This window comes from Eublepharis macularius, chromosome 14, assembly GCF_028583425.1.
Source record: "Eublepharis macularius isolate TG4126 chromosome 14, MPM_Emac_v1.0, whole genome shotgun sequence".
Lineage (NCBI taxonomy): Eukaryota > Metazoa > Chordata > Lepidosauria > Squamata > Eublepharidae > Eublepharis > Eublepharis macularius.
In genome coordinates this window covers 1089882-1117425 of record NC_072803.1, presented here as the reverse complement: position 1 = coordinate 1117425, position 27544 = coordinate 1089882, and the positions used below count along the sequence as shown (strand labels likewise).

At 58.2% G+C, this 27544-nt stretch overlaps 2 protein-coding genes across 3 annotated transcripts; both read left to right on the top strand.

The window, feature by feature from the left end:
• Window positions 1-403: 403 nt before the first annotated feature.
• SIDT2 (SID1 transmembrane family member 2) lies at window positions 404-19799 on the top strand. Of its 2 annotated transcripts, XM_054997523.1 has the most exons (27): window positions 404-617; window positions 1169-1290; window positions 1733-1897; window positions 3628-3673; window positions 4056-4157; window positions 4248-4331; window positions 4595-4694; window positions 5102-5167; window positions 5482-5575; window positions 7384-7445; window positions 9767-9838; window positions 10079-10153; window positions 10436-10483; window positions 11955-12073; window positions 12983-13056; window positions 13249-13315; window positions 13528-13601; window positions 13718-13841; window positions 14820-14937; window positions 15246-15382; window positions 15670-15778; window positions 16153-16229; window positions 17042-17088; window positions 17261-17366; window positions 17529-17639; window positions 17953-18066; window positions 18472-19799. In XM_054997523.1, the coding sequence occupies exons 1-27, from the start codon at window positions 450-452 to the stop codon at window positions 18532-18534; spliced, it is 2544 nt and encodes an 847-aa protein (XP_054853498.1). In that variant the 5' UTR covers window positions 404-449; the 3' UTR covers window positions 18535-19799. The 2 variants fall into 2 exon arrangements, with proteins under 2 accessions (XP_054853498.1, XP_054853499.1); XM_054997524.1 differs by lacking the exon at window positions 10436-10483.
• A 2343-nt stretch (window positions 19800-22142) lies between these two features.
• Window positions 22143-27266, top strand: TAGLN (transgelin). Its single transcript, XM_054998580.1, has 5 exons — window positions 22143-22247; window positions 24675-24875; window positions 25452-25629; window positions 26135-26237; window positions 26648-27266. Exons 2-5 carry the CDS (start codon window positions 24696-24698, stop codon window positions 26790-26792), a joined length of 606 nt encoding a protein of 201 aa, XP_054854555.1. The 5' UTR covers window positions 22143-22247; window positions 24675-24695; the 3' UTR covers window positions 26793-27266.
• Window positions 27267-27544: the final 278 nt, after the last annotated feature.

Genomic DNA, 27544 nt, shown 5'->3' with positions numbered 1-27544 from the left:
CCTGTCCGCTGCCGGAGGGCTGTCCCGGCAGGCGCCAGGGCCGGGCAGCAGTTTCAGAAGCGAACCGAAAAGGCCCGCGTGGAGCCCTGCGCGGCCCAGGTGGGGCCGCCGGCTTCCTGGGCTGCTGCTGCGCCAGCGCGGCCCTTTCGCCCCGGGGTCGGTCTCCTCTGGCAGCCTGCAGCACAGGCCGGGGCCCGGCAGGTGCGGTGCGGGCGGGAGGCGGGCGCTCTTCCGCCCGGAGCCTTCGGGGCGGCCTGGCGGGCTGCGGAGGGCCCCTGGGGGGGGGGGGGCGGCGCCAGGCGCCTTCTCTCGCGGCAGGTGGCGCCCGGCCGGCCTTGCCCCGCGGCCCCTTTAAGGGCGGCCCCGCCCGGCGCCGCAGAGCAGCCGCCCCGCCCGCCCGCCTTAAAGGGGCCGCGCGGCTCTCCGGAGGCCGCCGGTGGGTGCGGGCCATGCCGGGCGTGCGGGCGGCGGCGGGGCTGCTGGGGCTGCTGGTGGCGGCGGCGGCGGCCAAGAGCGTGTGGCAGGAGGAGGCGGCCTTCGACCGGCCCTACGCGGGCGCCGTGGACAGCGAGCGCCTCAACATCTACGCCTTCAACCACACCGTCCGGCGGAACCGGGTGAGCGGCGGGCGGGCGGGCGGGCTCCGGCGCTTCTCTCCGGCGGGCACCTGCCGGGCCTACCGCGGCTCGCCGGGCGGGAGAAGCCTCGCGGTTCCCGGGGCACCGCCGACGGCCCGCTGGCCTGGGCCGGGATCGCCGCCTCCGTCCGGCCCGCCGGGCTCCCCGCCTGCTGCGGCGCTGGGAGACGGGCGCGGGGCTGCCAGCCAGCGCCCCCCCCCCCGCGGAGCGCGCCCGAGGCGGGGGGCGGCGGCTGCGCCCGGGCCCCGCGGGAAGCGGGAGAGGCCGCCCGCCCGGCGGAAGGCTCCGGCCCCCGCCGCGTCCTGGCGCTCCGGGTCTGCCCCGGGACAGGCCGTGGCCGGCTGGGGGCAGAGGGCGCGGCGGGGCGGCCACGTCTCGGCTCACCTGCGGCGCACCTGCGCCCCGCCCGGCCTCCCGCAGCTCCGCGGCCGAGAGGGCAGCCTTTGCCCCGCCGGCCACGCTGGCGCCTCCGCCAGGCCGGCCCTGCCTTGGCCCCGGGCTGAGGCGCCGCCGCTGCGCTTGCCTTGCAGACCGAGGGTGTGCGGGTGTCGGTGAATGTGCCGTCGGTGCAGAAGGAGGCGCCGGTGCTCTTCGTGGTGCGGCAGAAGGAGGCGGTGGTGTCGTTCCAGGTGCCGCTGGTCCTCCGGGGCCTGTGAGTAGGCTGCCCTGCCCTGCCCTGCCCTGCCCGGCGCTCCCCCACCCGGAGGGCCGTCGAGCCGGGCCGGCCCCTGACCCGTTCCCAGGCTGGGCTTCTGATGACCCTGGGCCGAGCAACGGCGGGGCTGGCTCGGAAGGGCCCAGGGCAGCGGGTGGAGGGCCGGCACGTGGCTCCAGCCCCCCCCCCCCCCACCAGGCCGGGCCCCCTGACTCCCGAGCAGACCGGGATAGACTCCTCAGATTGGGACTGCGAGGGACCCCAGGGCCATCTAGTCTGACTCCCTGCACTGTGCCGGAAATTCACAACCACCTCCCTCTCCCCACGCACCCTCGCTGGCCCTTACTGCATGCCCAGATGGCGGTGGGATGTGGCGCTCTGACCTGGAAGATGCCCGGCTTCCTGCGCACCAGCCCATTCCCACTTCTCTCGGCTATAGGTTCCAGCGGAAGTACCTGTACCAGGATGTCGGCCGCACGCTGTGCCAACCCCCGTCCAAGAGCGAGGCGGAGCTGCAGTTCTTCTACGTGGACGTGTCCACGCTCTCTCCCGCCAACGTCTCGTACCAGCTCCAGGTCACGCGTGTGGAGAACTTTGTGCTCAGGTGGGTGGAGGCTGGTGGGCAGCCGCTGCTGGCCGTGCTCAAAGAGCCAATTGTGGAGGCACCCGTGCCCTTTGCAGGAGCCACTGTGGCAGAGCAGGTTGAGTGCCAGATGAGAGGCTGGAAGGCCTGGGTCTGAATCCCTGCTCAGCCATGCAGTTAGCTCATGGAGCACCTTTGGAGAAACTCGGCCTCGCCTGCTTGCACAGGTGGTTGTGGGGGGAACTACATTCATCTTCCTGAGCTTCTAGGAGAGAGCGGGGGGTACAAATGCATGGAAGGGGGCTGAATGGCCGGAGGAAACGCAGGCTTGGAAGCTGCCTGGAGCCTAAGCCCGAACAGAAAGCAAAAATAGGGACCACCCGGTGCAAACACAAGCAAAATTACAGACAAAACCAGGGCTGTGAAGTGAAAACTCAATGAATACGCACACATTAAGAACACTCCAATTTTCAAAAATATAGTTATAATGTGTATATACAAAACAATCCAAGTACTGAAGTAATCAAGATGTGAGCATTACAACAACCATCCCAGTAAATACATCACAAAAGTGCTCACTGGCACAAAACAGTAACGAAGGGGTACACGCAGGCACCTCCTAAGAATTATACAACCTAAAGGCAGCAACACTCAATTACAACAATACAAGGGTGCACACTGGCACTTCCATTCAATTAGGCAGCCATGGAACAGTTTACAAGGGATACCGTCCACAGCAAAAACATTTAAAGGGCGAAAATGTCCAATAACATCAAGCTGCAATTGAAGAAAAGAGGCTGTGAAGAAAGAGCTGAAGGGGTCCAATGCCCAGTCAGCAAATTGAGCCACCTCATCAGCCACAGGACGGGATTTGCCAGCACACGTAGTATTAGCCCGTTTCGTGAATGGATCACTTCTCCAGCAGGCACATGTAGTTAGATCCCTGTGGAACAGTTTCGCATACTCTCTGTGACAGCGTCTGTGACTAATCGGTGGCTTCACTGAGAGAGTATGCGAAACTGTTCCACAGGGATCTAACTACATGTGCCTGCTGGAGAAGTGATCCATTCACGAAACGGGCTAATACTACGTGTGCTGGCAAATCCCGTCCTGTGGCTGATGAGGTGGCTCAATTTGCTGACTGGGCATTGGACCCCTTCAGCTCTTTCTTCACAGCCTCTTTTCTTCAATTGCAGCTTGATGTTATTGGACATTTTCGCCCTTTAAATGTTTTTGCTGTGGACGGTATCCCTTGTAAACTGTTCCATGGCTGCCTAATTGAATGGAAGTGCCAGTGTGCACCCTTGTATTGTTGTAATTGAGTGTTGCTGCCTTTAGGTTGTATAATTCTTAGGAGGTGCCTGCGTGTACCCCTTCGTTACTGTTTTGTGCCAGTGAGCACTTTTGTGATGTATTTACTGGGATGGTTGTTGTAATGCTCACATCTTGATTACTTCAGTATTTGGATTGTTTTGTATATACGCATAACTATAATTTTGATAATTTGAGCATTCTTAATGTGTGTTCATTGAGTGTTCGCTTCACAGCCCTGGTTTTGCCTGTCATTTTGGAGCCTAAGCCCAGCAAGCCCTCTTGCGAAGGGGCTGCTGGAGCACGTGTGAAGCGCCTTCCCTGCTAGTAAGCAGCCACCTTCTGTCCCCCCAGCTCAGGGAGTTCAGCTTCCCAGCTGACTCAAGTGAGCTCCTGTCTGGTTAGCAGCACATCGTCTTTTCCCTTCTTCTCCCTGGCAGGACAGACCAGCACTTGGGCTTCAACGCCACTGCCGCCCAGCCACAGGTACGTCTCAGAGATGCCCCCTCTGCTAGGCAAGCCACAACGGGCTTGGTATTTCCGCAGTTGGGCGTCCTGGAGCCTCTGTCTAAATGGGAAAGTGTCTGGGGCTTGGGGGGGGGGTGCGTGGCTCCAGCGGTGTTCTGCTTGCTCTCCTCTTGCTGCCTTACACGTGGCAAGGAGCTCTTCTTTGCCACCCCTGCCTCTTGGTGTCTGGATTGGGATCTGGCTGAGTGGAGTTGTAGAAACAGGTCCTGCCCCCAGCGGTCCATAACCAGCTGCGCTTGTCTGCAGTCTAAAGTGGCGGGGGGGCACTGCTTCCCACGGGAGCTTTTGCAAGGGTGTTTCACGGAAGGAACTTGCTTGTTGCCGTGTCTTTCCTTGGCAGTATTTCAAGTATGAGTTTCCAGAGGACGTGGACTCGGTGATCGTGAAGGTGACCTCAGCCACTGCCTTCCCGTGCTCTGTCATTTCCATCCAAGACATTCTGGTGCGTGAAGAGGGGTGGTGAGTAGGGACCTGGTCCCCCTCCCCAGCTCTCCAGCAGCTGACTCTCTTTGTCCTTCCCCTCCTGGTGTAGTGCCCTGTCTATGACCTCGACAACAACGTGGCCTTCATCGGCATGTACCAGACTATGACCAAGAAAGCTGCCATCACCGTCCAGGTACTGCACTTCCCTTGCGCTTGGCAGGCTGCAAACTGAGTCCTGCCAGCATGTGGCCCAGAGCTCCTGGCTGCCTCCGGTGCTGAATGGCATCAGGCAGCAGTGCCCAGAGAAGCTGGTGATGCCGGCCCTGGCCCTTGATTGTGGTTGGCTCAGCAGCAGGTGGCTGGCTGGAGGCCCTCGTCTGTCTGGCTAGGGCACTGCTCGGGCCCTTCTGGGGCTATAAAGAGGCTCTAGCAAGCCAGCTTGCCTCTTGTTTACAGAAGAAGGATTTCCCCAGCCACAGCTTCTACCTGGTGGTGGTGGTGAAGACGGAAGACGAGGCTTGTGGGGGGCCGCTGCCTTACTACCCCTTTTCCAAAGGTGAGTGGGGTGGGGGTGTTCAGTGCCCGGCTGTGCCCCAGTTCGTTTTCATTTGAGCCGCCTGCTCGGGAGGAACCTTTGTGTATCCTGAGTGTACCTGGAAGCACTTCAAAACCGTGTGGGTGGGGAAAGGAGGGGAAAGCCCTTTCCGGGAGTCGTGTGAGAGGCTGGGGCCTGATGATGCTGGGAGGGAGGGACTGCTGGCCTGAAGGACGAAGGCAGGGTCTGGGGGCAGGGAGCCCCTCAGGGCAGGTCCAGCTCTCCTTTCTGGCTGGGGCCGCTGTGCAGGAGCTTCTGCCCTGCTGGTGCCGGAAGGACAGGCCTCCCTGGCGGCGGCCTGGCGGGCGGGATCATGCGCTGGGAAGAGGGGGGGGCGGTAGTCCAGCTCTTGCCTTTGGTCCCTCCAGATGAGCCTGTCGATCAAGGGAACCGCCGGAAAGCCCTGAATGTGGTGGTGTCTCCAGCTGTCACCTGTAAGTAGCTCTGGGTGCTGACGCTTCCTGTGGAGAGCAGGCCCTCGTACAGCCCCAGGCCACGTGCTTGGCAGGGTGTAGCCACGGCACAGGCCCTGCGTGAGTTGGCATGGGTGTCCCTGGCTCTTCTGCCCTGTTCCGAAGCCTGGCTGCGGGGAGGCTGCCAAGGGAGGAAGAGGCTCGGGGGGGGGGGGTGCCCCTGCTTAGGGTGTGGTACTTCCAGAGGCTCTTCCTTCAGAAGAACCTTTAGCCTCGCCTCTCCAGCTTTGGCGGCGGCTGCTTGTCCACAGGCCTCCCTTTCTCTCTCCCTGCAGCACAGGCCTACGTGAGTGGGACGCTTTTCTGCCTGGGGATCTTTCTCTCCTTTTATGTGGTGACGCTGCTCATCGCTTGCTGGAAGATCTGGAGGTGAGTGAATGATAATGATAATGAGTAATCTCCGCCAAGGGTGCCACCTTGCAGGGGCGGGGGGGGGGGCTTGTGTGTTCCGATGAGGCTGAGAGCTATGGTGGTGGAAGAAGAAAAGAGAGGCCTGAATGATTACATCGGCAGAAGTACAGAAAAATTGTATTGTCGAAAGCTTTCACGGCCGCGAAACGTCAGGAACTACAATGCCAAGACCACGGCAATACAGCCCGGAAAACCCACAACAACCTACAGAAAAATTACTCCAGGCTGTGAAAACAGAGAACATGTTAAAAACAACAGAAACAAAGGCTGAATACAAGTAGGAACAGTTTGATAATAGACTAAATGGCGGAACAAACCCTCACATGGGCAACTTCTAAAAAACATTGAAGGAAAAAGTGACAACAGCCTAACTTGGGCATGGTTGAAGATGGTTACAATCAAGAAAGAAACTGAAGGTCTGGTCTTCCCAGCACAAGAACAAGCATTGCAAACGAATGTTATGAAAGCCAAAATTCAGAAAATCAGTGAAAATCCAAAATGTCAACTTTATTAAGAAAAAGATGAAACTGTCTCTCACCTTATCTCTGAATGCAGCAAAATTGCACAGACGGACTACAAAGTTAGACATGACAGGGTTGCAAAGCTGATTCATTGGTCATTGTGTAAAAAGTATAACTTGCCAGGATCAAAGAATTCATGGGAATATCAGGTGGAAAAGGTACTAGAAAATGAACAAGTTAAGATATTGTGGGATTTCAGAATTCAAACTGATCGGCACCTTGAACATAATACACCCGACATAACAGTCGTATAAAATCGAAAAGTCTGGATAATCGACACTGCAATTCTGGGGGATGCCAGAGTCGAAGAAAAAGAACAAGAAGAAAATGATTAAATATATAGAGATCTGGCAATAGAAACCACCCGACTATGGAAGGAGAATGCAACAGTGGTCCCCATTGACATCGGGGCACTTGGAACCATCTTGAAAAACTTTGCAAGTCATGTAGAAAACCTGCAGCTTTCTGACATAACACCTACAGAACTGCAAAAGACGGCGCTATTTGGAACAGCGTACATATTACACCGATATCTGGTTGATACTTAGGTCTCCGGCGGAAACTTGTATCAGCTTAGCAAGGCTAATCAATAATCACATGTGACCTCTGCTTGTTGATTGCGTTTCAGATAATTTGAATAATAACAACATTTGATTTATATACTGCCATTCAGAACAACTTAACAACCACTCAGAGCAGTTTACAAAGTATGTTGTTATTATCCCCACAACAGTCACCCTGTGAGGTGGGTGGGGCTGAGAGAGCTCTAGGAGAGCTGTGACTGAGCCAAGGTCACCCAGGTGGCTTCAAGCGGAGGAGTGGGGAATCAAACCTGGCTCTTCAGATTAAAATCCCGCCGCTGTTAACCATGACACCAAACTGGTGCCCTTGCGCCGTAGGGGCCCCACCCTGTCCCTTGCTTTGCTTGCTGTTAAGGACAGGGAAGGGCCCACAGACCCCCTTGTAAGACCCAGGTCGTGGGAGCTGGAGACGGTGGCCTCAGCCAACTATGAGTTGCCATTTGATCCGGGCGGTTGGAGATCAGTGAACTCTGGGTGCCCCCTAAAGCATGTCTCTTGTGCTGCACAGGGCTATGGGCTTGTTGTCTGGGGCAGAGGCAGCCAGGAAAGTCCAATGTGGCTCCCTCTCAGAAGAGGCGAGGGGCTGTCCCACCCCTGCCAGCCCGCTCTGTGGCCTCTCTGTAGAGAGAAGTCCATTTGCCTGATTTTGCTCATTCTTTGGCAGGCGACAGAGAATGAGGACAATGGATCTTCTAGCCCCTGTGGAGACACCAAGGACTGACGCTGGTAGGTGCCTGTGCCTGAGCACCCCTGAGGCTGCGGGTGGGAGTCTTGATGCGCCAATGCCGACAGCTCTTGGGGACCTGTTCTTGGAGGGTGTGAATGGGCAGCCCTTGCACTGTGCCCTTGCGGTTGACCTAAATGATAGTTAAGTGCCATGGTGGAATTTGGAGGCTTTGCTGTGTGATGCCAAGCCCAGTTTTGCTTTCACAGAGTCTGAGATCTTTCACAAAGTAGAATGGAAAAGGGTGTGCAAGGCGAGGTGATGAGATACAAAAGCTAGGACAGAAAAGCTCCCCTTTAGCTCCACCTCCAGGAACTGGAGCCCTTTGCTAAGCGACCAGGGTTTCGTCTGGTCTCCAGCAGTCAGTGAGAGCAAGAAGGGGCATGTTTGTTTTAAAAAGAAAAATGGGAACTCTAAGAAGAGCCCTGCTGGGTCCGACCAGTAATCCACAGAGCTAGTCCAGTATCCTGTTTGACGCAGCAGCCAGCCTGCTAGTTGCCCGCAAAGCCAATGAACGAGGCGTCGAGGCCGAGGCCCTTCCCTGACGTGGCCTGCTGTGTGTGTCACGTGCCGTCAGTTCGCTTACTCTTTATGGCAACCCTGTAAATTAACAACCTCCAGAACATCGAATCATTAACAGCCTTGCTCAGATCTTACAACCTGGACGGTGTGACGTCCTTTATTGAGTTAATATAATAGTTCTCGTTGTCTTTGTGTGCAAGTCACTGAAAATCTGCATTTCTTCTGAACCTGTTTCACTTTTTACATTTGCTTCTTGTCTATCATTAGCGTTTTAAGAGTTTCATCAGTCATCCACAGTTGTTCTGGTTCGCAGTCAATTAAACTTAATGCAAATATATTCTTTATATGGTTGTTATATTCTTCAGGAATGTTATATTTAGATTATATGTGCTGTGGAGAGTGCCCTCAAGTCATAGCTGACTTTTGGCGACCCCTGGTGGGGTTTTCATGGCAACAAACGAACAGAGGTGGTTTACCATTGCTTGCTCTGCAGCTGTGGCCTTTGTTGGAGGTCTCCCATCCAATTACTAACTAAGGCTGACCGTGTTTAGCTTCTGAGATCTGACAAGATCAGGCTCACCTGGGCTATCCAGGTCAGGGCATTTAGACTATATAGGGGAGTCATATTTGTGCTCCTGCTTGCCCTGTTAATAACCAAGCTGCAGCATTCTGCACCGACTGGAGTCTCCTATTGACTTAGATAGGAGACCTATGTATAGTCAAGTTGATGTTACCGTAGCATGGATCCAGGTGGCCCGATCAGCCAAGTCGAGGTAGTAAGCCTTCTTCCAGGCAAGAGTGAGGTTGTAGAAAGCATTTTTTTTTGCTGCTGCCTTAACTTGCTTTTCTAGCAGTAGAGCTGGATCCAGTATAGCCCCTGGGCTCTTCACTGAGTCTGCAAGGGTCGGATGAGCGCCACTGAAAGTGGGGGGCGCGACGTCCTTCAAGATCTCTGCCTTCCCAACAGGCGTCACTTCGGTCTTGTCTGGGTTCAGTTTCAAAAGCTGACAAGTGGTGTGGTGGTGGAAAACACGGGGGAAATGGTTGCTGATGGAGAAAAGTCTGCAGAAAACTCCTGCGTGGACGCCCCTGGCTAATGGCCGTGCGTCCGTGGCAGTTTATGTATGTTATTTATAGTCCTCCTTTCCCACTGGGACTCAAGGCGGATTACGCAGTGTAAGTCAATACAGTCAACAGCTGGGACATTCAGTAAGCAATGCAACAGGTATGCAAACTTGCAAAAATTGGAACCAAGTGCAGAACTGTGAAGCGGAAATTCCTGGCTGGGTCTAAACAGCCCTGCAGGGGCTTTTGCCTTCTCGCCACGTGCAGCCCAGAGCTCCCATGGGGATGTTGGCTGCGACTCTGACGCTGTCCAGCAGGCACCCAGGAAGGTCCCGTTAAGCAGCCGAGGCTTGGCCCATCTCAGTGGCTGAGTTCAGACCTACGTCGGTAACTCTCTCTCTCTCTCTCTCTCTCTCTCTCTCTCTCTCTGTGCCCCCGCTGCAGCTCCTCTCCTTGGTAAGCCCCGTCGCCCCTTCCTTTCTCGAGGCGTTCTAGTGCCTTCTGGGGATCCCGGGGCAGCCCCAGAGCTTGACGCAGAGCACCTCTGCCTTCCTATCCTAAAGACTGGCAGTGGGCAGAGAGCCTGGCTGAGCCAGACCGGAGAGGGTGGCCCAGCAGCCTTCCCTGCATCCCCTCGGCCGAGGTGCTCTGCACAGGGGCTGTTGCTCTCCTGTTCCTCCCAGTCCCCTTCTCTATGGTCTCTGTCAGCTGATGGTCGTGTCCTGGTTGGTTGCAGGTCATTCCCCCATCACCTCAGACCCTTTCTTGGGACGCGCACCTTACCATGCCTACGGTTACGGCTCCTTTGGTGAGTCCCAGGCAGAGTGTTGCCTTTCTCTGAGCCCCCCCCCCCTCCCCTGTCCCTGCACTTGGCACAGCCCCATTGCGTCAAGCTGGGCCGGCCGCCTCCCGCCGTGTGCGGGGCATCCCTGCTGCTTTTCTCTTCAGAGGGGCGTGAGGGGGCTCTGGGCGGGGCGGCTTCTTCCCTTGTCTTCCACTCGGCTTTGTTCACCTGTTTCTGCCTCTGACCTCCAAATTGCTTTTCCAGACAACGGTTCTGCAGTCAGCACAGAGAACGCCTCTGACAGCCTGCTGTCCACTGAAGCATCATACGGCTACGCAGGTGGGTTGCTTGCCGGGGCTGGCTGGCATCTGGGTGCTGAGTGCGCGGCAAGCGAGCTCCCTGTGTGTCCCTGGAATCAGCCTCTAGTCTGGAAGGGGGTGGCATGTTGAGCCCCCGTTCTGCTGGCCCGCTCGAGGGGGTGGCGTTCCGTTGGCCCTTGGTGTGCAGAACTGGCTTTGGAGAAAGTTCCTGAGAGGCAGAGCTGAGGTTCCGCTGGCAGCTCCAGAGAGCGGGTTGCTGCTTTGACGGCTGCTCCGTGTAACTCTTTGCTTTTCTTTCAAGGGCCAGAGATGTGCCAGCACCGCCAGCGACACATGGCCGTGGCTATGGGTAGATAGCGGCAGAGAAAGATGGCCAATCACTGCGTCTGGGCATCCCATTCCTGGCCCCAAGCGCTGGCACTGTTTTGGCCGCCTTGCTTAACTTGGGGGGAGCCGGGTTATATCAGGGCAGGCGGCACCCTGGGCAGCTCCCAGGGAAGTCTCAAGGGTGGGGCTTGGTGTGTAGGACTCCCCGGGCATTTTCCCTTCCCCGGAAGGGTTCTTCAGCTCTTGGTCCCAAACATGCGAGGCACAAGAGAGGCCCTCTGCACATGCCCTGTGGCACCACCTTCTCTTGTTACCACCCCCTGCTTTCGCTGGTTGTCCTGCTCAGGACTTCCAAGGGCAGGGGGGGGCGGGCTTGGGTGTTCTGCAAGGCACCTTTGGCAAAATGGAACGCGGCACGCCAAGGGAGCAGATCCTGGCAACTTTTATCTTTATTTATTCATGTCATTTATACTCTGCCTTTCTCACTGAGATTCAAGGCAGATCACACAGATTAGCGCAGTCAATATCAAGGACTTTCTCATAAACAATACCATAGTGTAAATAAATACGAGTTTACAAATACAAGAAATGCTGGAACCGAACATTAGCAGTTCTAGGGCGGACATTAGACAACATGAGGCACACGTCGCTCATATTTAAAGCAACAGATAATATGGGAGGCAACATGGGGGTGAGGTCTGTGGTCCCTAACTTTACCCTCAAGGTTGAGGCCGCGTGATGCTTTCCATCCGAGGGAAGTGGTGCCCGGAGCATGCAGCGCCTTGGCCGTGACGCTTGATGGTTGCCAGGCCAGCAATGGGATGCCCCTGTCCATCCTGCAGCTCAATCTTGCTCAGGCTACAGCTTTCTGAGGGGCTGCATACGTTTGGGGCAGGGCTGTGGGGTGATGGGAAGGTGGCAGTGCCAGTCTCCAGCCTGTCCTTCAAGCCTCGTGAGTGGAATCCCATTTCCCTGGGACCACATTCTCCATAGCAAGTGGGAGATCCCCTCAGAAAGCTTGCCGGAGGGGGGATGTAATTTTGCATGGTGCTGCTCCCCCTTCGCTGCTATGCAGCTGTGCTGCCAGGCTTCCAGAGCAGGGTGATGGCTGCTCTCTGGAAGGAAAAGGAGACTCCATTCTCAGTGCAGGAAGGAGCTCCGAGTGGATGCTGCGGGGGGGGGGGGGGCTTGGCTCCCTCTGCAAGGCCAGAGTGGGCCTAGTCGCATCTCCTGCCTCCTAATGGACAAGGGCCTCCTGGGCTGAGCTCCGGGCCCTGCAGAAAGGGGGGAGGGGAGTCGGCTGCATCGCTAATCGGGTGACGTGGGACTCAATTGACCGGTGGGCTTGGCACACGGGCTGTGAGGGGCTCCCAAAGGCCCAGGAATATGGGGGGAGCAGCCCTTGAAACGGGGGGCACTGTGTGGCAAGGCTCGCTGTGGGGGAAAAGGAAAGCGGGTCTCGGCAGTCACGCTGCCTCCCTGCCTGCTTGCAGACCGGTCCCTAGACAGCCTGGTGGGGCGTCCACGGCTCGACTCGCTCAGCTCTGTGGAGGAGGATGACTACGACACCCTGGCCGACATCGACTCGGACAAGAACGTCATCCGCACCAAGGTGAGTGAACCTGTGAGGAGAGGCCTCCTGCGTCGACTGGGCACTCTCCTGAACGCGGCTGGCTGGTCCTAGCCTCAGCGGTGCTGCTGGAGGAAGCCAGGGAGGTGCCACGCCTGGGCCCACTTCTGGCAGTGGTGGCTTGGCAGTGGTCCTGCAACCAGCTGCCATTTGAAACAAGGAGAACGGTGGGTGCAGATGTGGCGCCTGGGCAGGGACTGGGGGGCAGGTTTGGGGGAGAACGCCTTGCGGCCTCTTTGCTGGCTTTCCAAACCCTCCCAACTGATTTGCTGGGCAGCCCCCTTTTGCTGTGGGGCTCTCTGCATGGAATCTGCCAGGGTTGTGGGGGTTGGCCACGGGGGGGCCTAGCCCTGGTTTTGGTGCAGGGTGTCAGATCTGTGGCTAAATAATAGTTGTATCCAGACTACCTTCTGCAATCAGACAAGAGTCCGTTGTTTTCAAAAGATTTACTGAAAAAAGCAACCATTATAGTCCACTGGCCCAGATGCAATATCTGGACTGGTACACGTGTATTGTTACGAATGATAGGCACAGAACAAGGTACAGAGTATCAAACCCCAGCAGACCCAACCTCCCCCCATAGTTCTCAAAACAAGCCGCTTGAGGCTGAGAAAGCGAAAGTTTCCCAAGGCTGGAAAAGCTGTAGTCAAAACATTCCTCTTCTGTGAGATAGCTACCAGGGAACGTCTTGGCACCTGTGAATAAAGCACTCAGAACACTAAAAGAATTAAAATGGAGTCTCTTTGGTTATAACATCAAGGGAAACATTCTGAACCTGACACGGGACAGACCGCTGCCTCTTTCAGTGCTGCATGATGTGGGAGGGATGGAGGCTGGCTCCCAGGGCAGGGCAACCTGTCCTTCACACCCACTATTGTATCCTGTATGCAGCAATACTTGTACGTGGCGGATCTGGCACGCAAAGACAAGCGGGTACTGAGGAAGAAATACCAGATTTACTTTTGGTGAGCACGGCTGGGTAGACTGGCAGTGCCTGACACAAGCCAGCCCCCCCCCCCTTCTCACTTGCCAGTATTTCTGGCAACGGTAGCAGCTGATACCTGGAGCATCACCTGCTTTCCGTGCAGGCCTGTGGGGTCCTGGCCGGGGGTAGGGGGGGCATTGCCGCCATGGTGATGGTTGGCTTCCTTCTGCAGGAACATCGCCACCATTGCTGTGTTCTACGCACTGCCGGTCATCCAGCTTGTGATAACCTACCAGACGGTAAGTGGTGCCTTCCCTCGGCGTCGCCCGGGGCTCCTGTCGTTTGAGGGACCAGGTGTGATTTGCTCTGCCTGCGTGCTGGCACTGGGCAGCTGGGCTCTCCTGCGTCGGAGGGGCCCTCTTTTCCCGCCTCTGGGCTCTGCGCCACTAGGCGAGGTCCGGGTCCAGCTCTGCGTTGTGCAAAGGAGCCCCTCTCCCGCTTCATCCTGCAGGTGGTGAATGTCACGGGGAATCAAGACATCTGCTACTACAACTTCCTGTGCGCCCACCCCCTGGGCAACCTCAGGTGCGAGGGCCCAGCAGCCGCCGCCGCCCTTGGGCGTCGTGTTGGGGCGGAGGGGGCTGGAGTGGCACTGGAGGGGTTTGGCCCCGGGGCCCACTTTTTCCCCTCCCTCTGTCCAGCGCCTTCAACAACATCCTCAGCAACCTGGGCTACATCCTGCTGGGGCTTCTTTTCCTGCTCATCATCTTGCAACGGGAGATCAGCTACAACCGGGCCTTGATGCGCAACGACCTGCAGGCTCTGGTGAGAGGGGTGGGGTGGGGAGAGGGGATCCCCTTGCCATCCACTTCTCCTGCCTGCCTGGGTGTTGGCAGCTGAATCCTCGCTGGCAAACGCCCACCTTGTCTGGGGGACATCCCGGCCATTTCCGTTTGGGTGCCAGTTGGCAGGAGCTGCATGGGCGGTGGTCGGCCTGCCGGCAGGCCAGTTTTCCTTCGCAGCCACTCAGGCGTTGCGGGGTGTGTGTGTGTGTGTGTGTGGTTTCCCCGCCTGTCATACTTGCCTGGTTTCTGGGTGCTTGAAGGGAAGTTGCAAGGGGAGGGAGAGAGGCGCCCTGGGACAGCCTCAGCCTCTCTGCGCCGTTTAGCTACGGCGTGCTTCAGAGTGCTGCCCTCAATGGATGGTCCATGGCTCTGAGCCAGCAGGGCTCCTCTCAGGGGCTTGTTTGCAGACACTCCTGGTTAGGGGGTGTGGAAAGAGCATCGCCTGCCTGAGGAGCTGCCAGGCAGGGCAGGGCAGGGCAGAGCAGACGGTGCTGGAGTCGGTCCGTCCTTAGGAGGCCGGCAGATGGGTCCATATTCCGCCTTGGCTCCCAGCACGGCCACGGAGGCTTCTCTTCTCTTTTGTGCTGGATTAGGAGCTGCCCCTTTAGGACGTGCGCTGGGAACTGTGGCTTCCTGGGGCACCCTTGACATGAGGGGTGTGTGAAGGAGAACGGCACTGTTGTTATATAGGGGTTAGGGAGTCAGGCTAGGGTCTGGGAGGCACAGGTTCAAGCCACACGTTCTCCACCTAGCCTATCTCACAGGATTGTTGTGAAGGTGCACAGTGCAGGAGAGGAGAACTGTCTGGAGCTGCTTTGGCTCCCCACTGGGAAGAAAAGCAGAGCAGAAAGGATGGGCTGCCCCTGAGTTTGAGCCCCTGGGCAGCTTGCAGGGCGTGGGGTGGCTGGCCTCGGTTCTCCGTGATGGGGACGGGCTCCCTTCTCCCGTCTGCTCCTAGGAGTGCGGCATCCCGAAGCACTTCGGCCTCTTCTATGCCATGGGCACTGCCCTCATGATGGAGGGGCTGCTCAGCGCCTGCTACCACGTCTGCCCCAACTACACCAATTTCCAGTTTGGTGAGTGTTGTGTGGGAAGGGGCCAGGGGAGCTCTTGAGGCCCCCCAAGTCGGCCAAAGGGTGAGAGAATGCCAGGAGACCAAGGGCAAGTGTTCCCGGGGCCTCCCTGCGAGACTCGTCTTGGGCGTTCCGCCAGGAAGAATAACGGGCGGCCTCCTGAGCATGTGCCCAAGTGCATTTCCTCCCTCGTTGACTGTCCGGCCTTCTCCTGAGGAGCAAGGCTTCGGGGCCACGGCCTCCCCAGTGCCCTTTTCCTTAGAGGGGAGCTGGGGTGACCCTCCCTCTGCCGCTGCCTCCCCCCCCCCCAGACACCTCTTTCATGTACATGATCGCCGGGCTGTGCATGCTGAAACTCTACCAGAAGCGGCACCCGGACATCAACGCCAGCGCCTACAGCGCCTACGCCTGCCTCGCCGTTGTCATCTTTTTCTCTGTCGTGGGCGTGGTGAGTGCTGGGGAGGGGGGGGGCTGCTGTGCTCTCGCGGGTCCCAGCATTCACGTGCTGTGCTCTGTCGTCCGCCCCACGGCCTCCCGGCAGGCAGTATAGCTCCTCTGCCGGTATTTCCTCAGTGCTGAGCCATTTCTGTTCAGCTCCCTCTGCGGGTCCCAGGCAGCCTGCCTTCCGTTGGGAAGGGGTGGGGGAGAGAGACCCCTGCCTGATCCCCGAGCACTGCTGCTGCCCCCAGCTGTGCACGGTTCCGGTTGCTACCTGCTCCTGCTCCTCTTCCCCAGGTCTTCGGCAAGGGTAACATGGCCTTCTGGATCGTCTTCTCCATCATCCACATCGTCTCCACTTTGCTGCTGAGCACCCAGCTCTACTATATGGGCCGCTGGAGGCTGGGTGAGTTCTGCCTGCCGCTCCCTCTCTCTGTCCCTGGCAGTGCCCACCTGACCCTCTTCTGCACAGCCGCTGGAGCCCCCGCTGAGCCGGGCCCTCCAGGCCCCTCCCACGCGCCCGTTCTGTGGCCCGCCCTTCCCACGGTGTGCTCTCAGAAGACTGCCGTGGATGCCCCAAGTCCGGGGATGAGCAGAGGTGGGAGGGCAGCCAGGCTGGGGCAAGAAGAGTCGGTGGGGAGGAGGCAGGCCTGTTGCCCCCAAGAGAAGCAGCTCTTTGGTGCTCCGGCTCAGAGGGCAGCCCTCCCGCCCGCTCTGGGCCCGTTGCAGGCCCGGCCCTCCTTGGCCTGCGGGGCCTGAGGTGTGTTTGCCTCTTTGCAGACTCTGGGACTTTGCGCAGGATCCTGCTCGTGCTCTACACCGACTGCCTCCGCCAGTGCAGTGGGCCCACGTACGTGGTGAGTTGGCCCAGCAACCTCCGGAACCCCGTTCCTCGTGTGTTTGTTTTCTTTAAATTACTGAGATAAAAGAACTAGTACAAATAAGCCTCCAAGTAGCTGACATTTAGAAAGGTGCACAATTAAATCGCCGCCAAGGATAAGATAGCACAAGAGAATAATAATAATAATAACGTTCCATTTATATACCACCCTTCAAGATGACTTAACGCCCACTCAGAGAGGTTTACCAATTGTGTTGTTGTTGTTGTTGTTATCCCCACAACAACAAACATCCTGTGAGGTGGGTGGGGCTGAGAGAGCTGTGACTGGCCCAAGGTCACCCAGCTGGCTTCAAGTGGAGGAGTGGGGAATCAAACCTGGTTCTCCAGATTAGAGTCCCGCATTCTTAACCACCACACCAAACCGGCTTTCAGAATGGCCAGTAAAATATCCCAGTCAGTTTTGTACTGAAACACCCAAGTCCCACTTGGCAAATCTTACATTGCTGCCTGAAAGACAGAGGGATGGTGCTGGTTGGATATCTCCAGGGATACCGTGTTAAACAAGGGACACTACCGCAGAGAAGAGCCTGTCTCCATTCAGTGCCTATCTCATCTCAAAGAGTCCAGTAGCGCCTTTAAGACTAACCAACTTTATAGTAGCATAAGCTTTCGAGAGCCACAGCTCTCTTCGTCAGATGCATCATCAGCTTTCGAGAGCCACAGCTCTCTCCGTCAGATGCATGCTGCTTCTCAGGACGGGCTGGGCATCGAGTGTTGAGGTGGGTTCTTCCGCAGGGCTTTGGCACCTCTCCCTCTCTTCTGCCCTAGGATCGGATGGTCCTGCTGGTGATGGGCAACATAATCAACTGGTCGCTGTGAGTAACTGCTGGGGAGGGTGGAATGGGCCATGAGTCTCGGAGCAAGGTTAAGATGACTGCCAGCTGTCCAAGGAACCAGCGGAGGCCTGGTCTGTGGGCTCAGTCCCTGAGAGCAGCACCGTGGCTGCCTTTGCCTGTTGCCCGCCTGACTGCCTCTCTTTCCCTGCAGCGCTGCCTACGGCCTCCTTGTCAGGCCCAACGATTTTGCCTCCTACCTGCTAGCCATCGGCATCTGCAACCTGCTGCTGTATTTTGCCTTCTACATTATCATGAAGGTGCGGGGTGGGGTGGGGGGTGCTCTGCTTCAGGCAGGCAGCAGGTCACGGGGGAGCCCCTGCCTGCTGGTGCAGAGAAGCCTCTGCTGTCTTGTGCCCCCGGGTGCCCCCCCCAGGGGGGGGGGCATGCACCATGGGGTTCTCTGATCTGCTCCCCTGCAGCTCCGGAGTGGTGAACGCCTGAAGCTGATTCCCCTGCTCTGCATCGTCTGCACTTCTGTCGTGTGGGGCTTTGCCCTCTTTTTCTTCTTCCAGGGTTTGAGCACCTGGCAGGTGAGCCGTTCATCGGCAGCAGCTGGGGGTGGGGGGGACTGGCAGCAAGCGTGGGAGCCGTCCTGGGCTGCTTGATCTGCAGGGCAGAGCTGCGTTTTCGAAAGGAAGAGGAAAGGAAGCGGGACGCAAGAAAAGCCTCCCCCTGGGGCTGCACTGCGCAGGCCGGCCCAGCTGAGCCTCTTAATTCACGTAGGGATGATCAAACCGGTTTGGCCCTCCCACCTGGAATCCAACATCTTTGCACTTGCCCCACGTAGTTGGGAAGGTGTGTGACGCACACAACTCAGCTACGCCTTACCGTTGATCTTGGCAGAAAACGCCAGCCGAGTCCCGAGAACATAACCGCGACTGCATTCTGCTTGGCTTTTTCGATGACCACGACATCTGGCACTTCCTCTCGTCCATCGCCATGTTTGGCTCCTTCCTGGTAGGTAGCCCAGCTGTCCTCTCCGCCCTGACCAGGGGTGGAGAAGAGCAGAGCCCACGATGCTCTCTGCTCCCAGATGTGCCGCGCCCCCTGAAAGATTACAGGGGAGGGGGCACAGTGTGGGCAAGGCACTTCGAATTGGCTCCGTCCCCACCCACTCACGCAAGGTGTGAGTTGTGACACCCAGGTGCATTTTTCTGCCCAGAGACCTTCATGGTGACGGTCTGTAAGAAAGGTCAGTACAGCGTCCTTGTACTGTGGACCTGCAGGCTGAGACCGTCCGGTGAGCTCCCCTTAGGGCGGCCGTGTCCCCCCTAGCCCTCAAGGACTCGGCCGTGTCTCCCGAGCAGAAGGGTGGCTTCAGCCCTCCCGGCCCCCAGCCTGGTTCTTCCTGTCTCCTTGAAGGTCCTGCTGACTCTGGATGATGACCTGGACTGCATTCAGCGTGACAAGATCTACGTCTTCTAGGCCACCGGATTCCTGCCGTCCTCTCCGTGGCCTTCCCAGAGTCGCTTTGCTTTGGGGTGGACCTCACAGCGGCCTTGCGAAGGCGTCGGGCCTGGCTGGGGCAGCAAGGGGCTTCCCCACCCTGTTAACCGCAGGCTAAGGAGCTTGATGCCGGGGCAGCCGCTGTGGACTGGAGGAGGCTTCTGGGCTCCCTCTCAGGTTTTCTAGTGCTGGTTGCCAAGCCTTCAGGTCAGGCAGCTTTCTGTTTGTTTCTGCTGCCCGTCTGAGATCTCCTGGGAGGCCCTGGAGCTGGTTTGGGAGGCTTCAAGGCGCCAGGGGCCTCCTGGGCTGCCAGCACCTGGAGCCACCTGCCAAAGCAGGCTGGAGTGGTCCTGAATCTGCCCGGGCAAGGGGCCTGGGGTTTGCCCCCCCCCTCCTCCTCATCGGTCAGGGCCCGCTCTTTGGGGAGGGGGTAGGCTGCAGTGGGGCAAGCCAAGCTCCTGGCCTGTCGTCCTCCTGCCATTAGGACTTGCCAGCCCTGGCAGATCAGCGCTGAGACTGTGGCAGGCTCCACACACCTGCACGCACTCCAGTCCAGCCCAAGCACATCCCCCAGGGCTGCTGCCTGTTCTTTACGGACCAGGACTTCAGATGCTGCCATAGTGGGATCTCTTCCACTCACTGGAGCCAGGCCTTCCTTGGGAGGCAGAGTGCAGCGGAGCTCCCTTGCCAACGACAGTAGCCTTGTGCTGGGTGGGCCAAGGAGAGGCATTCCTTTTGGTGCCTGAAGCACGCAGTATGGGACTCTTTCCAGTGCCTGTTTTGTGGGGCAGGGGCGGTTGACCTACTTCATGGCTGTCCTTTGGCTGGGCTGCCAGTCTGGCATTGGGCAGTCACATGACTACCCAGCAGTTTACATGGTGCTGCCTGAGCTTCCCCCGTGGCTCTGTGTCTTTAGCTGAGCAGTAGATCCAGGCCTGGAGTCCCTGTGCTGCTCTGGGGGGGGGGGGGGGGCCTGAACCATATCACATTACAGTGGCTTTTTGGCCTCTGCTGGGGTGGAAGCCAAAGGGTAGTATCGGTGACTGGGGGAAAGGGGCAAGAGGTGACCCCCCCCATCCCACCTGTCTCCCCCCCCCCCGCCCCCGAGAAGGGCTGCCAGTGTTTCTCCAAGCCGGTCTTGATTGTGTTTCAAAGAGTTTGAATGTTTTTTGTTTGTTTTTCTTGTCATTTCCATTTCTACTGATTCTACTGCCAAATGCAAAAAAAATAAAGGATGGCCCCGCTCTGCCTCTCTCTGATGTGTTGGCCCCTGGGCTTGTTACAGTGAAGACTTTGTGACGTGAGCAAAGCTCTTTGACTGGCTTGGCTCAGCTCCCGGTCCAGGTGGGGCTCCAAGAGCCGCCTTCCTTGCTGCCCTCCCACCCTGAGACACCCCCGTGCACTTGCCCTGCCAAGCCCCACGGCTTGGCCAGCTGCTGAGAAACCCAGAGACCTGCCCCCCTTGGTCCACTCCCTGCGAGAGCAGCGCACAGGAGGCAGCGGAGTGCGTGAGTGGGATGGTGCAGGACTGCAAGGGCTGGCTGGGTCAGTCTGTCGCACCTCCCTACAACATATCTGGACAAGGAAGCTGCAACTCACGAAAAGCTCATGCTGAAATGCCAGCCGTTGGTCTGTGAGGTGCCGCTGGACTGTAGCCGTCTTTTGCAGCTAAGCAAGAGAGCTCCAGCGGCACCAGGAAGACCAGCAAGGCTGAGCTCAGCATGGGCTTCCCGCGTCGGAGCGCGCCCTTCCGATGTGCGAAGAGGAGGCCGTTCTGGGACGCCCCATGGGGCAATTACGGGGGGCAGCGAGCAAGCCTCGTCCACTCGGCAGCAGACTGAACAACTCCAGACTTCATTGAAGGGCAGCAGGGAGCCTGAACTCCCTCTATCCGGCAGGGACCCTGGGCCTTTGCAAGCTGCTCCAGGAATCCAGGGGCAGGCGGGGCAAGCGTGGCTGTGAGTGGGACGGATTGCCGGACAGATGGCTACCTGAGTAGGGATGCCCGGTGCGAGGGCAGCCCCTGGGCAGAGAGGCAGGATCCACACTGGTCACTACAGCCAGCCTGTGCTGCACTGGGAATGCCGCCTTCTCTGCTCTCCTGCCTGTGGAATCTCTGCCTGCACAAATGCTAAACAGAGACGTATGCTACAATGGCAAACCAGTCAGTTGCCGCAACCACTGTAGCCATGCCTGAGGGGCCCTGGCTGGGTCTGTCGCCCACCCGCCCGCCCCCCGCCCCCCACTGTGGAGGAGGGCTTCCCTCTCCTCTCTGGGTACAAGCTGTAGCCGTCGAAAAGATGCTCAGCAGTTGCGCTTCAGCTGCGTCTGCTCCATCTGCTGAGTGCGTGGCCACTTGCCAGTCACGCTGCCCCTCCAGTGGTGCCCCTGCCCCTCCCCAGCACCGTCAGCAGCGCTCTTGGGTGCACCACCCCAGGAGGAGGAGGTCCTGTGGCAGAGCGGGGGCTCAAACGTGGGTCTCTCAGATTCTCAGCCAACACTCTAGCCCCTACACCACCCTGGCTTTCTTTGGAAGTCGGGGCAGATGCTGTCCAAGAATACACTGCAATGCCTGCCACGTGCACCTCTCCCGAGGCCATTCCTCCACTCCCCTTCTAGGAAGGAAGGAAGGAAGGAAGGGGGATGCTGGGCAGGTCACAGCCTAGCGCCTGAGTCGGTGCAGTGTTGGGATTAGAGGACCCTTTGCTTTCTGCTTGCGCGCTTCGAAACTTCTCGCCTGGGAGTGCAGTCCTTTCCCCGACAGGTCTCTGTGGTGTGAATGGGACGGGAAGGGGGCTGAACTGGCTGCCTGGAGAGTTTGGGGTCAAGGAAGAAGGTGCAGCTGGGGGCTTACCCAAAAGGCTCCTGGGTTTTTCCAGCTCTTTGGAAAGTTCTTGCAGGGGCACATTTTTGCTTTCCTACAGCAGCCTCCAAACGTCAGTCCCAGTGGGGCTGGTACATAATTTGAGTAGCTTTTCTCCTTGACTGGTTTAGCGGAAAAAGCCAACACAAAGCCAGATTCAAATCTCTTTTTGGGAGGGAGGGCTCCCCTCGTCTTCTTTCCCCATAATAAAGTAGAAATAAGGGGCGAGAGTGCCCCAGAGGAGGAGCCAAGGAAGGCGACGCTCCTCTCGGGCACAGTTCAGGTGCAGCAGCTCTCCAGGGGTCTCCCTGCACTAGGCACGGGACAAATGGCCCGGTGTATACAGGCAGGATGGGGGCTTCGTCATGGGAAGCTCGAGTCTTACTTGCTGAAGCTTCCGCACTGCCCCAGGAGTGTCCCTGGGTTCCGGTTGGGTCTCTGCTGCTCCCCCTCCCCAAATCCTTGCCTTCTGACATCACAGGGAAGCCAGTGCTGAGGTCAGGGCAGAGACTGCCCTGCTGCTCATGCTTCTTGCTCAACATCTGGGCTGCGCTGCCTAAAAAAGGACTCGCTCCCTCTGGGCTGCCCTTGTCTGGCTCAGGCATCTGGGGAATGTCTCAGGAAGGCTCCTTTGGAGTCTTTCCCCAAATATGGTGCCTGGAGCGGCGTCTTGAGCTGTGATGGGGGATTTGCTTTGCGAGCTGGGGAGGGGCTGGCCCTGACATCACTGGCCAGGGAGCTGGAGCCTTTTAGCCCCATCGCCATCTGTGCTGGGCTGCAGACGAGACCTGGCGGAGCATCCTCGGAGCAGGAGCAGGAGCAGCCTCTTGTAAGTGGCTCTGGGATGCTGCTAAGCGACTGGGGCCCGGGACATGAGCCGATGACCCCGGCAGGCGGGAAAGGACTTGGATCTTGATGGGGAGGGGGGGCAGAACTAATGGCTGGGCCGGCAGGCAAAGCTGTGCCATTCGAACCTAGCCCAGTACGGATTTACAGGTTTCAACCAGTCCAGTGACAGTTGGAGCCCGGGGGGGGGTAAGATTTGGGGGTGCCAAACTCTTATTTCGCATGTGCCCCCCAGTCCAAGCGGGGCGTGGGGAAGAGTTGTCCTTGGGAGTCAGGGGACCCCTCGGGGGGGGGGGTCGGTGCGAGGCAGGGTGCTTTGAGAGGGAGGAACAGGGGAGGGGGCACGTACCAGTGGCACCAAGTCTGTGCACAGAAAAGCAGCAGAACGGTCCGGCTGAGGGGAGCCCGGCTGCTTTCTCGCTTGGCGGGGGTCTGCGGGTGTGTGGGGGGGGGGGGGCTAACAGAGAACCTTGGTGGGGGGGGTCGTGGAGCAGCCAGGGCAGCGCGTGCCGCTCGGCCAGGGGTCTCGTTATTGGGTGGGCGCCCCTCTCTTCCATCCCTCTTGCCCTTCCCCTGATGCGTGGGGAAGCGAGGGCAGGAGAGTGGCCGGCCCAAAGTCGCCCGGCGAGCGCCGTGGCTGAGCGGGGAGGAGCGCCCACGCCGGCCTGCGGGAGTCCCTCGGAGACGGACGCCTCTTCGCCGCCCAGCCGGAGCTCCCCCGTTGCCCAGCGGAGCCCTGGGAAGAGGCCTTTCCCGCGTGCTCGCGCCCCGGAGCGCGAGCCCCAGCAACCGCCCGGGGCGGGGGGGGCGGGGTCCATCTTTCCCGCCCGTGCAACTGAGCCGCTGGGACCCGGGAGGCTGCGGGCTGGAGCCTGGCCAGCCGCCGGCAAAAAGAGCTCCTCGGGAACTCGTGGGAAGGCCGGTCTAGTGGTGGGATCTGACTGCAGGACACCGAAGAGCATCTGCCCGCCTTGCCAGCAGAGGGGGCAGCAGATGCGGAGTTGCCAACCTCCAGGAGGGGCCTGGAGTTCTCCCAGAATTACTTCTGAGCACCAGGTTGCAGAGATCAGTTGCTCTGGAGGAAAGGGGAGCTTTAGAGGGCGGACTGTACAGCATCACGTCTCCGCCAAGCTCCCTCGTAATCTGCCCCGCCCCGGGCCCTACCCCCCCTCCCAATCCCCAGGAGTCTCCCAAGACAGTATTGGCGAGCCCAAGACAGACTGCTGCGCAAAGGCAGGAACTCGCAGGGCCTGTGGCATCAGCTTGCACCCTGGAGCTGTGCTGACAGCCCTCCTGGGGAAACAGCCCCCCTGCAGGGAGCAAGCCCAGCGCTGCCCGGTGCAGCTTTGGAGACTGATGGAACTGTCGGTGGCTCTTGATTGCATGAGGCGGGGGGGGGGGGGCTGAGGCCAGTGTGCTCCCAGCCACAGGTATTGTTGTGACACGACAGAGCACCGGGTGGAGTTGAGGCCAGCACCCAGAGAACGCTCTTCTGACTCCAGGGCTGCATGTGACTAGCCCCTGCTAGTCTCTGGTCCCACCAGACGTCTCTATGCCTCTTGTAGCAGAAGCTTTTTGAGCTTGAGGGGGTCCTTCCAAGTGCCTTCCCCCCTCCCCCCAAGCTTCTGGGTATCAGTGAAGGGCTACAACGCTTTGGTTGCTTCCTCCCAAGGCAGGGGGAAGTATCCGCCTGACTTGGAAGTTTCGTAGTGGTCGGTGCAGCCAGGCAGTGATTACCTGAACATACGCAATTATGGTGACCATGTGTGAAAAGGCTGAGGACCCCACCTTTGAAGTTCACGTTCTCAGCCGCCTTTCAGCACGAATCTGGCTTGAACTGTCTTGTTAACCAAAAATGAATGTGACTTTTTAGTTCTGCACGGCTCTTGCACCAGCTCTATCCCACCGTTTTTCCAGGCTGGAGGATGGGTATGTTTGTAGATGGAGGGAGTGCCCCCGTTTCCACTCTAGGCTCTGTTCAGGGCCGGCCAAACCCTGCTTAACTTCAGCAAGGGGCCTGGGTCACGTGGCCCACGCACAGCAGCAGACACCACCCATGGCTGCGTTCCAGCAAACTGAGTGGCAGCTCCTGTGAGCAAGTGCCCAGGTGGCCCGCAAGGAGTGCGGCTGCCCTGCTCCCCCAAGGGGTGCTCAGTCAACTCCTGGTGTATCTTCGGGGATCTTTGGAGAGGAAGCACTCTGCTGCTGTGCTTCTCCATGCAGTTCAAAACGGAAGTTCCACATTTCAGAAGAGACGGCACACAGCGGAGCAAAGCAGCAGGTCCCCTTTGGCCCCTGCCCATCTTGTCCACATCTGCCCTCCCTGCCTGGCTTTGCTGGCGGAAAGGGCTGGGTCCGGTCTATAGCTGCAGGGCTCAGCAGCATGTGGCTTCTCTCTCTTCCTGCCCAGGTCTTTCCCCCACCACTGAGCATGGCAAACAAAGGCCCCTCATTTGGCTTGAGCAGAGATGTCCAGGCCAAGATTGAAAAGAAGTATGACGACGACCTGGAGGAGCGGCTGGTAGAATGGGTTGTGGCCCAATGTGGGACAGATGTGGGGCGCCCGGAACGTGGCAGGCTGGGCTTCCAGGTCTGGCTGAAGAACGGCATTGTGAGTGTGTAGAACAACCACAACTTTCCTTTCTGTCCTCGCGGTTGCCCAGAGCTTAATCTCACAACCTGTTTGCAGGGCTGGGATCACCATGGAATGAATGCGTGGGGTAAAAGCATTTATTTACTTATTGTCCTCCTTCACACACTGAGCATGTACAAAGGGTCCCCTGACCTGCCTGCATGCTATTTGATCTTCCAAACAGCTGAACCTAGAGATATGAAGGCATGGTAAAATACTAGAAAAATTCAAGACCCCCCCCCCCCACCCGTCCTTCAATTTCCCTGGGAAGTACTGAAGAAAACTCCTATGAAGTATTTCATTTTAAAATTAGTGAAATGCTTTCAAATATAAGCTGAGCATGCTGTAGACATATTTAGTTCTTAAATCCAAGATGCATTTCGGCACCAAGGTGCAAAAGAGTAGAGAAGCTTGCCTTCAAATTTTCCCAACAGCTGCACGAGGATAAAAACGAAGGCTCACAGGCAGAAGTTTCAGAAATGGATTCTGAATGGGGACTGGAGGGGCTAGTGCTTTTACTCTTAAAGGGGACTAACCCGTGGCTCCTGCTGGCAGGTTCTAGGCAAGCTGATCAACAGCCTCCACCCCACTGGCTCCAAGCCCGTGAAGATCCCAGACTCGCCCCCAACCATGGTCTTCAAACAGATGGAGCAGATCGCGCAGTTCCTGAAGGCAGCCGAGGACTATGGGGTGGTGAAGACAGACGTCTTCCAGACGGTTGACTTGTTTGAAGGTGTGTGGAGGGGGCAAGGGAAGCCCGGGTGATGCAGGTGGCAAGAGGCCGGGGGCGTGCAGGGCGCTGGCGGGGTCTTGGGATCGCTCCTTGGCTTTCTAGCCTGCTCTTCAGTTTGTATCACAACCCTGTGATTGCCGAGTACGACAGGGACTTGCGCCAGAGTCCCACCTGCAGAGGCTCGGTGGAACAAGGAGGCTGGGCTGCTCGGAGGCCCGGGCTGCTCCCTGCTGGGACTGGCCTCGGCTGTCCCTCTTGCAGCTCGCCTTTCATTTGGCTGGAGTGGGGAGGGGGTCCCGGGATCCACGTCTCTTTCCGAGGCAGGACATGCCTGAACCCAAAGGGCCGAATGCCCGGGGAGGTCTGAAACTGGACCCACACAGCAACAGAGAGGAACCCCAGCAGACAGGCCCGGGGAACAAGCAGCCCTTGGCTGGAGCAGCCCTGGCTCCCTGCCGAAGGAAGGCTTCCCCTGCAGCGAGTCTCTCCTCCTCTTTGCCTACAGCCAAGGACATGGCTGCTGTTCAGAGGACGCTGGTGGCCTTGGGCAGCCTTGCTGTGACCAAGAATGACGGGCACTACCACGGAGACCCCAACTGGTTCATGAAGTAAGTCGCCTCTGTGCCTTGTGGGGAGGGGGGGGCAACAGCATCATCACACACACACACAACCAGGCACCTGTGCGAATGGGGACACCACACTCAGCAGGGCTGCAGAACGCACTGCTCACCAGGCCTTGGTACAGGCAGGCCCCAGCAAATTCCACACATCCTCCCCCCACCCCCTCCACTCACCCCTAGTTCTGCCAGAAGACCTCTCTGCTCTGCAATCCAATTCCTGTACAAGGAGGGGTTCCTGAAAAGCCACTGAACTTACCTGACCTTATTCTGGCTGCAGCATTTGCCTTCATGTGCCAAAAAAAGGATGGAGGCAGTAAGATTTTGTTATTTTGGCAACACAGCACGGGCCCTGCCTTGATCTCAGCACCCTGGTTGTCTCTCTCTCTCTCCTGCCCCAGGAAAGCCCAAGAAAACAAGCGGGACTTCACATCAGCACAAATGAAGGAAGGCAAGAACGTGATTGGTCTGCAAATGGGCTCCAATCAGGGGGCTTCCCAGGCAGGCATGACTGGCTACGGGCGGCCCCGGCAGATCATCAGCTAAACAGGAAGCGACTGGCCCTCCCGGTCCTGCGCTAATAGCCCCAATGCAGCCCCAATGAATTCTGCCCCGAGGGCAGTGCCAGTCGGCTAGCCGTAACTCAGCCCGTAAGTTGATACCTGGCCGCAAGCACCAGGAGCCCAGCAAGGCCACTCTGCGGGGGGGCTAGCTACTTCCTCTCCAGCTGGCTCCAGCCCCGACCCCTCACATGCTCCCTGCTTCACTGGCTGCCCTCTCTGCATTGCGTAGTTTCGTGTCAAGCAGACAGACTGGCTGTCATACAAGGCCCAGGCCGGGGCAGCCACATTGCCCCACGTAAGGGCAGTCAGGTATCACGGCCCTGTGGCTTCTTTGAAAATGGCTGAAACTTGCACAAGAAAAAAAAAACCTTTTATAGTGGGGAGGGGAAATGCCTCCCTCCTCCTACCTGTTTTGTACTTCTTTTGTTCATCAATTAAAAACAATTAATCTCTCTTGCTTTCTTGGCTATTTATTCGGAGTTCTCCATTCTGTCCCTGCAGCTGTGATGCTGGAGGTAGCTGGAACAAAACCCCTGGAGAAGAGCGGGACCCCTCCCTCGTGCATCTTCAGAGACAGGATGTGGCAGGTCACGCCTGCCCCCTGCCCATCCATTCACCCAAACTGTTTGCTGCCAGCAAAAGCCACCTTGCTGCAATTGCAAAGTGCACAAGCCGTCGCCTGCCTGGCAAGCTATTCAGCCAAACAGTCAGACGAGCAGCCGGTTCCGGGTGGCG

What these genes read in the sequence shown, in the direction of transcription:
- SIDT2 (XM_054997523.1), top strand. Translation starts at nt 450, where the DNA reads ATGCCGGGCGTGCGGGCGGCGGCGGGGCTGCTGGGGCTGCTGGTGGCG. An exon ending in AGCATCATACGGCTACGCAG is followed by an intron (nt 10,154 to 10,435) that starts GTGGGTTGCTTG and finishes TTTTCTTTCAAG; the next exon opens with GGCCAGAGATGTGCCAGCAC. An exon ending in AACATAATCAACTGGTCGCT is followed by an intron (nt 17,089 to 17,260) that starts GTGAGTAACTGC and finishes CTTTCCCTGCAG; the next exon opens with CGCTGCCTACGGCCTCCTTG.
- TAGLN (XM_054998580.1), top strand. Translation starts at nt 24,696, where the DNA reads ATGGCAAACAAAGGCCCCTCATTTGGCTTGAGCAGAGATGTCCAGGCC. An exon ending in TCTGGCTGAAGAACGGCATT is followed by an intron (nt 24,876 to 25,451) that starts GTGAGTGTGTAG and finishes TCCTGCTGGCAG; the next exon opens with GTTCTAGGCAAGCTGATCAA. An exon ending in GACGGTTGACTTGTTTGAAG is followed by an intron (nt 25,630 to 26,134) that starts GTGTGTGGAGGG and finishes CTTTGCCTACAG; the next exon opens with CCAAGGACATGGCTGCTGTT.